Source organism: Oncorhynchus masou, chromosome 5, assembly GCF_036934945.1.
Source record: "Oncorhynchus masou masou isolate Uvic2021 chromosome 5, UVic_Omas_1.1, whole genome shotgun sequence".
In the NCBI taxonomy this organism is placed as follows: Eukaryota; Metazoa; Chordata; class Actinopteri; order Salmoniformes; family Salmonidae; genus Oncorhynchus; species Oncorhynchus masou.
In genome coordinates, this window is record NC_088216.1 from 46586821 (window position 1) to 46600941 (window position 14121).

Here is a 14121-nt window from a genome sequence, read left to right on the forward strand (position 1 = left end):
GGACTATAAAATCACTATGGACAGGTTGCTTCCTGCCCTGGTAGATTATATTTCTCCTCATTATAGAGATGATGAGACCAATTCATAAGGTGATCAAGTCTTTCAGGACAGATAAGGTGTTGATTGTTGTTATCAGCTTCCTAGAATAAGGTCCCCATGTAACTAACAGCTGAAGCCTAACAGAGTATAGATACGATCTAAACACTACTAGATGAGCACAGACATTATAATACTTGTGCTGATGATCCCAGACATTAACACAACTATTCTTATTGCTGAAACTTGTGTTGCTATAAAAATAAAAGCAGTGCCACTTTAAAAGCACAAATGTGTAGCCTACCTGCTATAGAAGGTGTCTGTATAGTTGTTGGATCACTGATGTGAACTCCCACCAGATCTGAAATCATTTGGTATTGAAATGTGGTATTTTGTTTGTTGGTCAGAATTAATATAGTCATACTAAGAAGATGCTGAAATAAAAGTGACTCAGATCATGAAGACCTGCAGCACTGATAGATTTGTTTAGATAATGACTCACGTGCAAAGCTGTGTCCATCACTACGTGGAGAGAGAGAGTTTGGTCCTGAGCTCACTCTGTAGTCACAGCTCACCTCCTTACGCCTCACTGACTGTAGACGACTGATCAGATCACTATGTTTTGGAGTGAATTGACAGAACTGCTGTCCGGATGCTGAGATTGCTTTTCTCTTCTTGATCTGTGCTGTGAAGGATGGCTGACTCTCCTCTCCAACATACAGGTTACAGGTGGTGTCAGGACTGACTGATCCACGAATCAAACAGATGATGTTGAAGTCCTCATCAAATTCGACTGTAATGTCAGGTTTTGGATCTGTTGGGAAAAGACAGACTCCTTTTTGCATCACTCTTTTTGAATGTAATGTATATGTCACAAGTGACACTCTTACTAAACAAGAGCCTGCCATTCTCTTTATATTAACTAACAGCATGTCTTATTTGATATCATTCCTATTTATGAGTGCCTTTTAATCTTGTGTGCTGTGTATTTACAACGATTGCCTTTCACTTAATTCCTTACATTCCCACGTGTGAATCAAATTGAATCGCATGGACTATTTTGCTTGCTTGTATGGTGTACTGTGATTCCAAAAATTAACACAGACTAAACTGACATTGAGATGATTCTATATCACCTTCTCCCTCCCTAAACAAATTGCTAAACACGCCCCAGAACTAGAGTTAAAAAGGAACTGAACCAGGGACATCTCGACCGACTTGCTTCTCGTTTCCGCTGGTCGCCTGCTGTGGGAAAGACACAAATCACAAAGCACTTTATAACACTACTAAAGGAAAGTGCTTGTTTCGAACGTGAGTGTGACCCCAATTGTTGGCCAGTACATGCTCTAATTGTATGTTTCCCCCAGACACGGGGGTCACGCTTGACGCCCGCTGAGAGGCTACACCCAACTCTAATACACAGCCAGGCCGGTGCAGAGTGAGGGACAGAAGGCGACCTACCACTGAACACCAAACCAGGAATTGACTACCAGACCAGCCATCGACTAACAATCCCTGCTCAGTAGGAAGAGCCGAAGCCTGTTCGGGGAGAGCCGAACTAATCCTACTCGGGGAAAACCGAACAAACAAACTCTGCTCAGAAGGACCAGAATTGAACATTGGCCACCAATCGGGAGTCAATCGCTGTGTTAGTTTGTCCCGTTGCTTCTAGTTAGCCTACAGCCCTAAATCCCAGACTATTTACATGTTTCTAATAGGACCGTAGTGATACTGTATAAGGCTGAGTTTATAAAGAACCTTTGATTGTACTTTGGCCTCTCTGTGGTTATTTGCGTGGGATATAAGAACTCTACTTTTGACATAAACATTTCAAATATTCTATGGATTTATTGTCTTCACAACAAACATTTTGAAATGACATTGGATGAGATTGTGATTTAAACAGAATCATTTAAGACAATCTGAATAATAATTTCTTACCAAGAATAGTAAGAGAGACAGAACCACTGTGCGTCGATCTATAGTGAGTTTCTACTGTGTAAAAACATCTCAGTTTGATCTCAACAGATGAACTTTAACCTGTCCACGAGAGCAGCTCAGTCCCCGTGAGTGACCTCGTACAGGGTGAGGGTTTAGGTAACACTGAGACACAGAACCAGATGGAGGAGTCAGCTGAACTGAGTCTCTCTCTGATGACTGTAGAACTGACTGTCAGCCTGGGAGGAGGGTCTCTTTGAACTTTGCATTTTAAAAAAACATTACAGATAATCCATACATACTAACAGTATGGAAACTCCATTAATAAAATGTTCAACTATGTCAGCATTTATGTTTTAACAAAGTACAGTAAATCCTATCATTATGTGCAATGAAGACTTTAGGGAAATACGATAGAAAATCTCATTTTCAGAACGAGCATAATTAATACGGTATATATATCCCATTTAGCAGACGCTTTTGTCCAAAGCGACTTACAAGTCGGCTGGGGCCACTACTTTTACATATGGGTGGCCCCAGTGGGAATCGAACCCACGACGCTTGGCGTTGCAAGCGCCATGCTCTACCGACTGAGCCACACAGGGGCTCAGGTATAACAGTGAAGTGTATCTTTGTTTAAACCACCTACTTACCCTGAACAGTGACTGAGACAGGGTCACTAAAAGGAGATGTGTGAGACCTCCATACAGTGTAGTAACACGTCACTTTGACCACAGCTGGAAATGTTGGACCAGACCTCTTGAGCAGCTCTGTTCCTGTGAGTGTCTGAGTACAGGATGAGTCTGGAAGATTCTTCCTCCCCTCTATGTTGAAGTAACAGTGAGACACAGGCAGAGATGGAGGAGTCTCACAACTCAGCTGAACTGATTCTGTCTCTCTGATGACTGTAGAACTCACTGTCAGCTGAGGAAGGTCTGTGAGAATTAAGCATTTAGCATTTTGTGGTTTTGAGAAATGTACTGATAGCCTAATCACTCCTTGTTATTTCAGACTTAAGGATCTTGAGTCAATTACTTTATGCAGCGACAGTATGGGAACTTAAGGAGATATAATATATTACTTGATTGCTTCATGTAATAGATTATGACAACACACTGTATGATAACATATCCCAAGAGGAACATGGTAATGATGGCACAACAGTTCATTGTTTACAACCATTCAAATAGGCTTCTTACCCTGAATTGTGACTGTTGACGGCTCACTGTATAGGGATCTAAACTGTGAACCTGTAGCACTGTACTGACATTGTATTTTGACCTCAGCTGGTGAACTCTGACCTGTCCACCTCACCAGTAGTGTTCCTGTGAGTGTCTGTTGACAGGGTGATGGAAGGGTGAATTCCACTTTCCCCTCTATTTTGAAGTAACACTCAGAGACTGATGGAGGAGTCTGACAGTTCAGCTGAACTGAGTCTCTCTCTTTGATGACTGCAGGAATCACTGTTAGACTGGGCTGAGGAAGATCTGTGAGATCAGAGAGATGATGGAGTGTCTTTTTTAATTTAATTATAAATTCATTTTCAATGTTTAATGACTCATACAGATAATGTACCACATAATATTATGAGTTTGAAAGAGAAAAACAATTCAGACACTGTAATAAATAAACAATGAGAGCCTGTGCCAAGAACAGCCCTTAGGAGGGAGTTATCACAGAATAATCCTCGGCTTTGATGGCAATTTGGGTTTTGTAAAACGGTTACCAACATTTAAACAAAAGATGAAGGACATGTCTTTCATTCAAGACATATTATTGTTCTGAGTAAATGTGTTTTATTTACATCCTTCCACCAGGACATACGCTCATTTTGGAAAGTTGCTAAATGGGCACAGCCAAACAACGGAAGTGATGGATTTCTTTCTGACCAGAACTGTCCCAGAGCTTGGGGAGGTGTGTCTGCGCTTGTGCTGCAGCGGCAGGTGCACAAGACAAAAACTTTACCAGCATCACACATATCGGTGAATCACTGTGACATATCAAATACAAGTGATAGTGTCATCAATCTGTAATAACTACGTAAAGAAGTAACGAACTTGTTAAATGATTATGTGACGTACAGTCATATCCAGGTCCTGATTGGTCAACAAGCTGATTTGACCCTTCAAATATTGTTATTTGACGCTTCAAACAGTGATATTTCACGAGTATCTTTTTGAAATGCAAAGACCCAAATGGTGTTCCATATTTTCCAGTGAACGACACACTGGCGTCACGTACAGATGCGCATGACTCTTGGCTGCAGTAAGAAAGCCACGCCATCTGCTCACATTCTACATAGCCTAGATTTACGTTTTTATTAGTGCTAAACAAAATAACTTTTGGGGGGGCTCTCCTAACGCTTATAATGATGTGTTGATTCTTGCTTGAACAGTCACTAAAATTATATTCCGTTGTGATCTTTGTAAAATAACTATTTTGGATGCAGCAAGTTGTTAGCTAGAATGCTAAAAACTCACTGACATGGCAATAGGCTGCAGCAAAAGATAAAAAAAAGATTTTACTGGTTGAAGTATGTTATTTTTAAGTATAATGCAGTTGATTCGCGATGATGACACAAACATTATATTAAGCAGGTCATTCATACAAGCCTTAAACTCCAATTTTAATCCAAAAGTAGTGTGAGATGCACTCTTATGCAACATGTAAATGGAGCTTTTTTTGTTGGCGTTCTAGAAAAACTCCCCCATGTTCTGTCACAATAGTGGATTGAGCAGTCAAATGGAATAGTGAATAGACTATTTTTTGTGTTTGTAAACGTTTCCGCAGGAGGGCGATGCGCGCAACGTTTGCAAACACACAAAAAATTGTCTATTCACTATCCCATTTGACTGCTCAATCTACTATCTCATCAGATCACCAGGCAATTTATAAATTTGATCTCTACTGTAAAAAGCGTTTAGATATTATATCCCATTTATTTTTCAACAGTGTAGATTTGTATTCACCTTGCTGTCTGTCTCCGACATTTGCAACATTGTTTCAATATTGAATTTTGATCATCTCCAGCTGTCACATAGTAATGAACGAATGTGTCGAGATGACAGTCTGGCAGCTTTTCTTGGCCAGTCAAAATGATGAATCAGTATCATTTTAATGGATATATTCAAAGAAATGCCAATAGAAAAACACGAAATGCAGCTAGTTTACTGTCATTCCAGCTTCAGTTTGAAGTGATTATGTTAACTGTGTACTGAAGTGGGCTAGCTTCACTGAATAATGTCCTGGAGAGAGAGCACATTTTCTATGCCAGGCGAAATCTCGGATCGAGTCATTAGCTCATTGCTTAGGATGTACCCCCCCCCCCAAAAAAAAAAGATCTATAGAAAACAGCTTAAACAAATGCAAATACAGCTTCTTTGCTGTTATTCTGGCTGCACTGTTTGACGTGACAGTGTTAAACGAAGTTGCCTAGCAAGCAAGCAAGGACTAAGAGCGTTGACAGCCATCATGGATCGACCAGCTGCCTTGGGTACCAACCCTAGATTTGTGTCAGGATTACACTGAATATACCAAACAGTCGGACCATGGATTTAACAATGTGTCGAAAGCATTCCACAGGGATGATGACCAATTTTGACTTCAATCCTTCCCACAGTTGTTTCATGTTGGCAGGATGTCCTTAGGGTGGTGGACCATTCTTGATACACACAGGAAACTGTTGAGCGTGAAAAACCCAGCACTGTTACAGTTCTGGCACCTAGTAGCATACCTCCTTCAAAGGCACTTAAATATTGTGTCTTGCCCTTTTCCCCTCTGAATGGCACACATACACAATCCATGTCTTTAACCTGTCTCCTCCCCTTCATCTATTTACGGATTTAAGTGGCTTTAACAAGTGACATAAATAAGGGATCATAGCTTTCACCTGGATTTGCCTGATCAGTCTATGTCATGTTAATGTTTTGTATGCCCAGTGTATACAGCATCTCATGGAAGGATGAAATCGTATGAATAAATTAATCAAAATAACGTTATTATTGAAAATATGTTAATCATTATTTGAATATTTTGGTAACCCGTTGTTTTGTCTGGTAGCCCAAAAAGTTACATATTGCAGCTTTAAAGTCATTATAATGATACTGACCTTTGGCTTTGAGGTACTGGAAGGTATCTAGACATAACAAAATGGGTCATTATCATGCTCTTTTTACCATTATGAAAAATAAGAAAACATGAGATTGGAACACTTTACACAAGCTGGCGAAGCAGAACAGTCATGTTCAGTATTCACAGCCATGTTATCAAGCAGTGGTCATTCTTATCTGTACAACATGTAAAATAATGACAGAGAAATTAAAAATCAGTAGGATGATCAATGGAATAAGACACACTTATTATAACCATAACATGTTGAAATATTAAAAGTTCCTAAAGTAAATACTAAAAGAGGGGAAAGAAGAATGGAATATCCTGTCCCACAAACAGATGGAAGGAAAAATAACTCACCGAAAAGGAGGATGAGTAAAAACAGATGACCAGCCATATCAGGGATGAACAATGTCATTCTTTAGACAGCTACATACATACTGTTAGTCTGACTTCACAGAAGATGGTGGTAGTGACTGGGACAAAGATTAACTGTTGTTTCAAAAGAAATGCAGATGTGAAGCTTGTTCACAGGAAAACCACAGATGTCTCATATGGGAACTGTGGGCTAATGTCATGTTGCAGAGGACAAGGAGGCTGAACATTCAGAATCATGTATCAGTAATTATTTTTAGGTTCTAAAGCTGTCTGTCTTTATTTTTTAAACCAACAAACTAACTTGTCTTTCTGAGAAAAATATTTATCTTCGACTTTTTGTTTGAAGTTTTTAACAGCTGCACAAAGTTTAACTACAAAAGCCTTGCATTTGTGGTTGAGAGTTTTATAATCTCTAAAATGTAGAAGGGTTTTCATATTTCATTTATGTTTGGTGAGTCATGTTTAATAATATGCCAGAGCAGTGAAGGTAAACTGATAAGCGCAGTAAAGGAAAGGATGGAAGGAAGGAACAGAGGAGAGAAGAAAAAGCGATTTCACTCTACTCGGACTGATCAGTTGACGTTGAATGTACTAACTGGTACCTAAATGTCAGCACCTGTTCAGGTAAACCGCGTGCTTTGCTGCGGTGCTGCTTGAAGTGCATAACATTGAACGTGTGTAGGCTGAGAATGCAGTTGCTGTTTTTAAACTAATTTTTTTATATAGCCTAACTTTGAGATGAACCGTTTGATCATGCCACCTAAAGAAAAAGCAGAAGGCACCAAAGAAGTAACTTCACTTTCTGATGTGCCCAAAAAATATGAAAAAGTGTCAGGAAAAGCTCAATCGGGTTTGTAAAACCATGTGCGGTTTAGGCCAATTTGAGTAGCCTAATTTTACGGCTATTTGGTTAGATTACGGTTGATACATTTATTTATTTCATTGTTAGAAACCAGCAAAGCACCTGCTGTGGCACGAAAAACTCCTCTTCATCCACCTACGATGGTGTTGGTTAAAGAAGCGTTGAAGGAGTTGGACTCTCGAAAGGGGGTCTCCTCACAGGCCATTCGCGGCTACGCAACAGAGAAATAATCATCAGTGGACCTGGTGAGGTTGAAGTACATGACACGCAAGACCATGAAAAAAGGAATCGAGGGCGGGGTATTGGTGAGGACATCAACTCGATAGCAAACGGCTAAATCTTCTTAAAGTAAATGCCCAATGTTTCCAGATTTCTATGAAATATGACCTATAATTTACAATATTAGTGAAATGGTTTTCCTTCCCAAAAATTGTAATTGAGTATGTAAAAACCTGTTAGAGATCGGGCCACTTTTTTCAACATTCTGTTAAAAATCGCGCAACATTTCAACGTCCTGCTCCTCATGCCAGGAATATAGTATATGCATATGATTAGTATGTGTGGATAGAAAACACTCTGAAGTTTCTAAAACTGGTTGAATGATGTCTGTGACTATAACAGAACGTGTTTCGTGGTCAAAATCCCAAGGAAACCTGATCACAAAATCGACGAAGAAAAAATCAATCCGCCAGTCTCTGTATTGTCTATTGCAAGGTATAATAGATAGCGACCGGCTTACAGTTCCTACAGCTTCCACACGATGTCGCCAGTGTTGTGAAATCTATTCAGGTAAATCCTTGGTCATTTGAGTAATAGGCACATCCTGTCTTCGGGTACACAGCAGGAAGTTATGGAAGGGGGAAAGTGGACGACGATTTCCAAACTTGCTCCTATTGAATACAGATCGCTCCGTGATCAATTTGATCGTTTATTAACGTTTACTAATAACTAAAGTTGGATTACAGAAGTAGTTTGAAGTGTTTTGTCAAAGTTTATAGGCAACTTTTTTAATTTTTAAAAATAACGTTGCGTTTAGAAACAGTGTTTTTCCTGGATCACACAGTCTTCATAAATGGACATTTTGGGTATTACAAGGACCGATTTAATCGAAAAAAAGACCCAATTGTGATGTTTATGGGACATATAGGAGAACCAACAAAGAAGCTCGTCAAAGCTAATGAATGTTTTATATTTTATTTATGCGTTTTGTGTAGCGCCGGCTACGCTAATTCTTTTGTTTACGTCCCCTTCAGGTATTTCGGGGTGTTGCATGCTATCAGATAATAGCTTCTCATGCTTTTGCCGAAAATCATTTTAAAAATCTGACTTGTTGGCTAGATTCACAACGAGTGTAGCTTCAATTGAGTACCATGCATGTGTGTTTTAATAAACGTTTGAGTTTTAACGAGTGCTATGAGCATTTGGCATAGTGCATTTGCATTTATTATTGGCAAGGTGGGACGCTAGCATGTCGGGTTGCCCAGAGAGGTTAATGTTGTAACTACCCATCCCGGATCTGGGAGCGTATTCATCAACTGACACTAATTAGCATAACTCAACGGACATAAATATTACTAGAAAATATTCATATTCAAATCGCAAGTGAAGTATATTTAAACACAGCTTAGCCTTTTGTTAATCACCCTGTCATCTCAGATTTTGAAAATATGCTTTACAGCCAAAGCAAGACAAGCATTTGTGTAAGTTTATCGATAGCCTAGCATAACATTATGCCTAGCTAGCAGCAGGCAACCTGGTCACGAAAATCAGGAAAGCAATCAAATTAAATCGTTTACCTTTGATGAGCTTCGGATGTTTTCACTCACAAGACTACCAGTTAGATAGCAAATGTTCCTTTTTTCCAAAAATATTATTTTTGTAGCCGAAATAACTCCGTTAGTTCTTCACTTTGGCTTAGAATTCGACCGGAAATTGCGGTCACGACAAAGCCGAATAATATTCCAAATTAGCTCCATAATAATCGACAGAAACATGTCAAACGTTGTTTATAATCAATCCTCAAGGTGTTTTTCAAATATCTATTTGATAATATAGCAACCGGGACAGATGGCTTCTTAGTAGGAAAGAGAGAAACAATGGCCGCATTTGTCCCTCACGATCAAAACACTCTGAGAGACTCCAGCTGACCACTGACGCAATGTTGACGTTCAGGCTAATTTTTCAAAACGAAAGCCTGAAACTATGTATTGTGACACTAGACACATTAGGAAGCCATAGAAAAAGGAATCTGGTTGATATCTCATTCACTGCTCAATAAGGACGCATAGGAACGCAGAGGTTTCTAAAGAAGTCACTTCCTGATTGGATTTTTCTCAGGCTTTCGCCTGCAATATCAGTTCTGTTATACTCACAGCTGTCAATTATATGCATATTCTAGCATCTTGTCCTGACAAAATAGCCCGTTTACTTTGGGTACGTTATTTTTCCAAAAATGAAAATAGTGCCCCCTAGATTCAAGAGGTTAAAACAGCTTTCCTGTTTGAATAGTGGTTTTTATTTATATATTACTACATTGGGCAATTAAATACAATTTCCAGTGGCACACTGACTCACGTAATGATGAAGCCACCATATGCTACTACTCACGGTGATGGCCAATGCGCTCCTCTTGGCAATAGCCTATCTCAGGGTGAGCTACTTTGAAAAACTAGTGTTGCTCGTCACAAACAGAGTTGAGAATTATATTGGTTCTACAGACTGTCTTCTATTTTCAGCAGTAGACATTTGCTTTCCAAACTATGTTTTTCCCATGATTTGTATATTGAAACGTGCAAACAGCTGCAACCAACAACATATCATCCATGGATGGCAGTTCCAGTTCAGATCAGGACTGGCAGCCATTGCTAGTGTACCCATGACTTACCATTCAAAATGCCAGGGTAAGAGGATCCAAAAATCGATGTATTTTTTCTATGGCCACAATACAACAAGCTGTACATTTGGCATGCATGCTGCCCAAATTGCAGCCTTCCAGACTGTAGGCAACATGGAACTACCAAAATAAAGGAAACATTTGAATAAATGAGGAACAAAGTTTATGGTGTGTGGGGTGTGTTTTCCTGCCACTGTTTTGGTAAATTTGTAGAATTTATGCCAAGGCGTCTTGCAGCTGGTGGAGGACAAACACCCTTTTTAAGACACTTTGTTGGGGGTTTATTTTGGCAGTTACCTGCATATGCTGGTTATTACATTTAATCCAGTTATTTTTGAGAAACTATTGATCCTCTGTAGCTAAATATGTTCTCTGGTGTATTTTGAACGTTGATAACAGGTTATCTTGGTTGGTTATAGAATAAGTAATTTGTTTTTTTGCCTCTTGGGCCCAACCCCTGACTCACATAATTGACCAGTCACATTTAGTTATTATGCAGTTTATTTTATCGGTTACCCAATCAAGGCAGGGCCCCCATTTACCCCCAAGCCAAGAAGACTAAGGACAAGGAAGCCGGTAAACTGAATCCACTGAATTGATTGTGCTCATCACTCCTAGGATTTAGACATCACCCTATAATCTGCCCAATTGTATGGGATCATTGTTATTGAGCTACACCCATTGCAATGGAGGACATTTAACAATGCTCATTCAATTACTTTTATGAGTATCTCTCTTCTCATTGTGTTCATGATTGCATACATACACATACATCACTAAAAAGGCTACAGCCAAAAAGCAGAAGGTGAAACATTGAGGCAAGTGTGGTTTCAGTTATGTTCAGACTATTGGCATTGTTCAAGTGGTTTTGGTGTATAGGGCCTTTTTATATATACAGTGGTCTCCAAAATTGCTGGCACCCCTGACTGGCAATGCACAAACAATGCTTAAACAAATATAAATAATAAAATTATAGAGATAAATTCAAAATACCAACATGATAAATACTGTGCTTTATTAATGTTTCAATGGAACCAACCAAAATAATTTGATGTAATTAAAAATCAATGTCCTCCAAATCAAGGTTTCACAATTAATGGCACCCTTAAAGATTATTGTAAATAACATCTACCAAAATTAAACCACAAATTAAATTCCACTAATTTAAGTCTGAGGGAACTATATTGAGCCATTACATCACTTCCTGTTTCACTAGGGTATAAAAATGAGGTAACACACATGCAATTTCCCGCTGTCATCCAACACCATGAAAACAAAAGAACTAGCAGTTCAAAAGAAACAGATGGTCATAGACCTTCATAAATCTGGTAATGGCAACAAGAAGATCCACAAACGATTGAATATACCACTGAGCACTGTCAGGGCAATTATTAGAAAATTCAAAAGATATGGAACAGTTGTAAACCTCACGGGTAGAGGACGCAAATACATTTTGCCCCCCAGGATAGGGAGGAGGATGGTGAGAGAAGCAACAAAATCCCCAAGAATCACTGTGAAAGAATTCCAGGCCTTGGTGGCGTTTTGGGGTCACCAGCTTTCAAAAAGCACCATCAGACACCACCTCCACAACTACAGGCTCTTTGGAAGGGTTGCCAGAAGAAAGCCCTTTCTGACACCACCTCCACAGGCTCTTTGGAAGGGTTGCCAGAAGAAAGCCCTTTCTGACACCACCTCCACAGGCTCTTTGGAAGGGTTGCCAGAAGAAAGCCCTTTCTGACACCACCTCCACAGGCTCTTTGGAAGGGTTGCCAGAAGAAAGCCCTTTCTGACACCACCTCCACAGGCTCTTTGGAAGGGTTGCCAGAAGAAAGCCCTTTCTGACACCACCTCCACAGGCTCTTTGGAAGGGTTGCCAGAAGAAAGCCCTTTCTGACACCACCTCCACAGGCTCTTTGGAAGGGTTGCCAGAAGAAAGCCCTTTCTGACACCACCTCCACAGGCTCTTTGGAAGGGTTGCCAGAAGAAAGCCCTTTCTGACACCAAGACACAGACGCAAGCGCTTGGAGTTTGCCAAACGTCATTTATTTATGACTGGAAGAAGGTGCTCTGGTCAGATACAGCATCAGCATGTCTGGCATCAAAACAGAGATGCATACAAGGAGAGTCACCTCATACCCACAGTGAAATATGGAGGAGGGGGGGGTCAGTGATGTTTTGGGGCTGTTTTAATTCCAGAGGTCCAGGGGCACTGGTTAAGATTGGTGGCATAATTAATTCTACCAAGTATCAGGCAATTTTAGCTGATAATCTGGTTGCCTCTGCCAGAAGGCTGGGACTTGTCTTGTTGGAAAGTCCACCTACGGCCAATGACCCGAAACATACCTCAAGATCCACACAGAAATGGTAATGTGACAAAATCAATGTTCTGCCATGGGAATCTCAGTTGCCGGACCTCAATCCAATCGAAAACCTGTGAGCTGAGTGGAAGAGGGCAGTTTAAGTGCAAACCCAGAGGTGGTTGCACAAAGTACTAAATGAGGAGTGCCAATAATTCTGAAACCTTGATTTAGGTAATTTATTTTGTATTAAATAATTGAATGATTTTGGTTGGTTCCATTGAAACATTAATAAAGTACAGTATTTCTCACATGTTGGTATTTTGAGTTTCTCTATAATTATATTGTTTATATTTTTTTTTAAGTATTGTTTGTGCATTGCCAGTCAGGGGTGCCAGTAATTTTGGAGCCCACTGTATACACACACTTTTGTCATGGGTACTGTTCCCTATTTGGGCTTTATCATGTTTTCTGTTTTCTGCCCCTCACAAAATATATAATTTGTAGATCATTTGTGGGACTCACCCACAAACAGGACCAAGCCTGACCTGCTGAGGAGTGACGGACTCCATCCTAGCTGGAGGGGTGCTCTCATATTATCTACCAACATAGACAGGGCTCCAACTCCTCTAGCTCCACAATGAAATAGGGTGCAGGCCAGGCAGCAGGCTGTTAGCCAGCCTGCCAGCTTGGTGTAGTCAGCTCAGCTATCCCTATTGAGACCGTGTCTGTGCCTCGACCTAGGTTGGGCAAAACTAAACATGGCGGTGTTCGCCTGAGCAATCTCACTGGGATAAAGACCTCCTCCATTTCTGTCATTATTGAAAGAGATCACGAGACCTCACAACTCAAAATAGGACTCCTTAATGTTAGATCCCTCACTTCAAAGGCAATTATAGTCAATTAACTAATCACTGATCACAATCTTGATGTGATTGGCCTGACAAATATGGCTGAAGCCTGATGAATCCCGCAAAGGCAGAGGTGTTGCTAACATTTACGATAGCAAATGTCAATTTACAACAACAAATAAATAAATGTTCATCTTTTGAGCTTCTAGTCATGAAATCTATGCAGCCTACTCAATCACTTTTAATAGCTACTGTTTACAGACCTCCTGGGCCATATACAGGGTTCCTCATTGAGTTCCCTGAATTCCTATCGGACCTTGTAGTCATAGCAGATAATATTCTAATCTTTGGTGACTTTAATATTCACATGGAAAAGTCCACAGACCCACTCCAAAAGGCTTTCGGAGCCATCAGCAGGGGACACTGCTGCTCCTGAAGTTAAAACCACAGGGAAACGAGGAAAGAAGGCAGCAGCAGAGTGACTGCACTCCTTTTATCCACTTTGTATGTTTTTAAATAAAGCAGTTTTTTGTACTACTTGTTTGTGGCATTTAAGTGTAGACCTCGCTGCTGTAAAATGTCATCTCCACTTTTCCTGTAGATAAGTGTTGGTGGTAGCTAGGGGTTTGTAAAGATGTTTAATGATTCACTGATGCAAGTTTATAAATATATATATTTTTAAATATATAAATAAAAAGCTGTTAAGTTTTGTTTCTTGTTTCTTACACCTGCTAAAATCAGTACCTTCTTCTGCCA

General features: G+C 40.0%; 1 protein-coding gene across 1 annotated transcript; it reads right to left on the reverse strand.

The window, feature by feature from the left end:
• Positions 1-15: 15 nt before the first annotated feature.
• LOC135539681 (uncharacterized) lies at positions 16-6576 on the reverse strand. Its single transcript, XM_064965720.1, has 6 exons — positions 6445-6576; positions 6083-6109; positions 3174-3461; positions 2628-2909; positions 539-850; positions 16-397 (listed from the first exon to the last, which is right to left on the reverse strand). The coding sequence occupies exons 1-6, from the start codon at positions 6500-6502 to the stop codon at positions 291-293; spliced, it is 1074 nt and encodes a 357-aa protein (XP_064821792.1). The 5' UTR covers positions 6503-6576; the 3' UTR covers positions 16-290.
• Positions 6577-14121: the final 7545 nt, after the last annotated feature.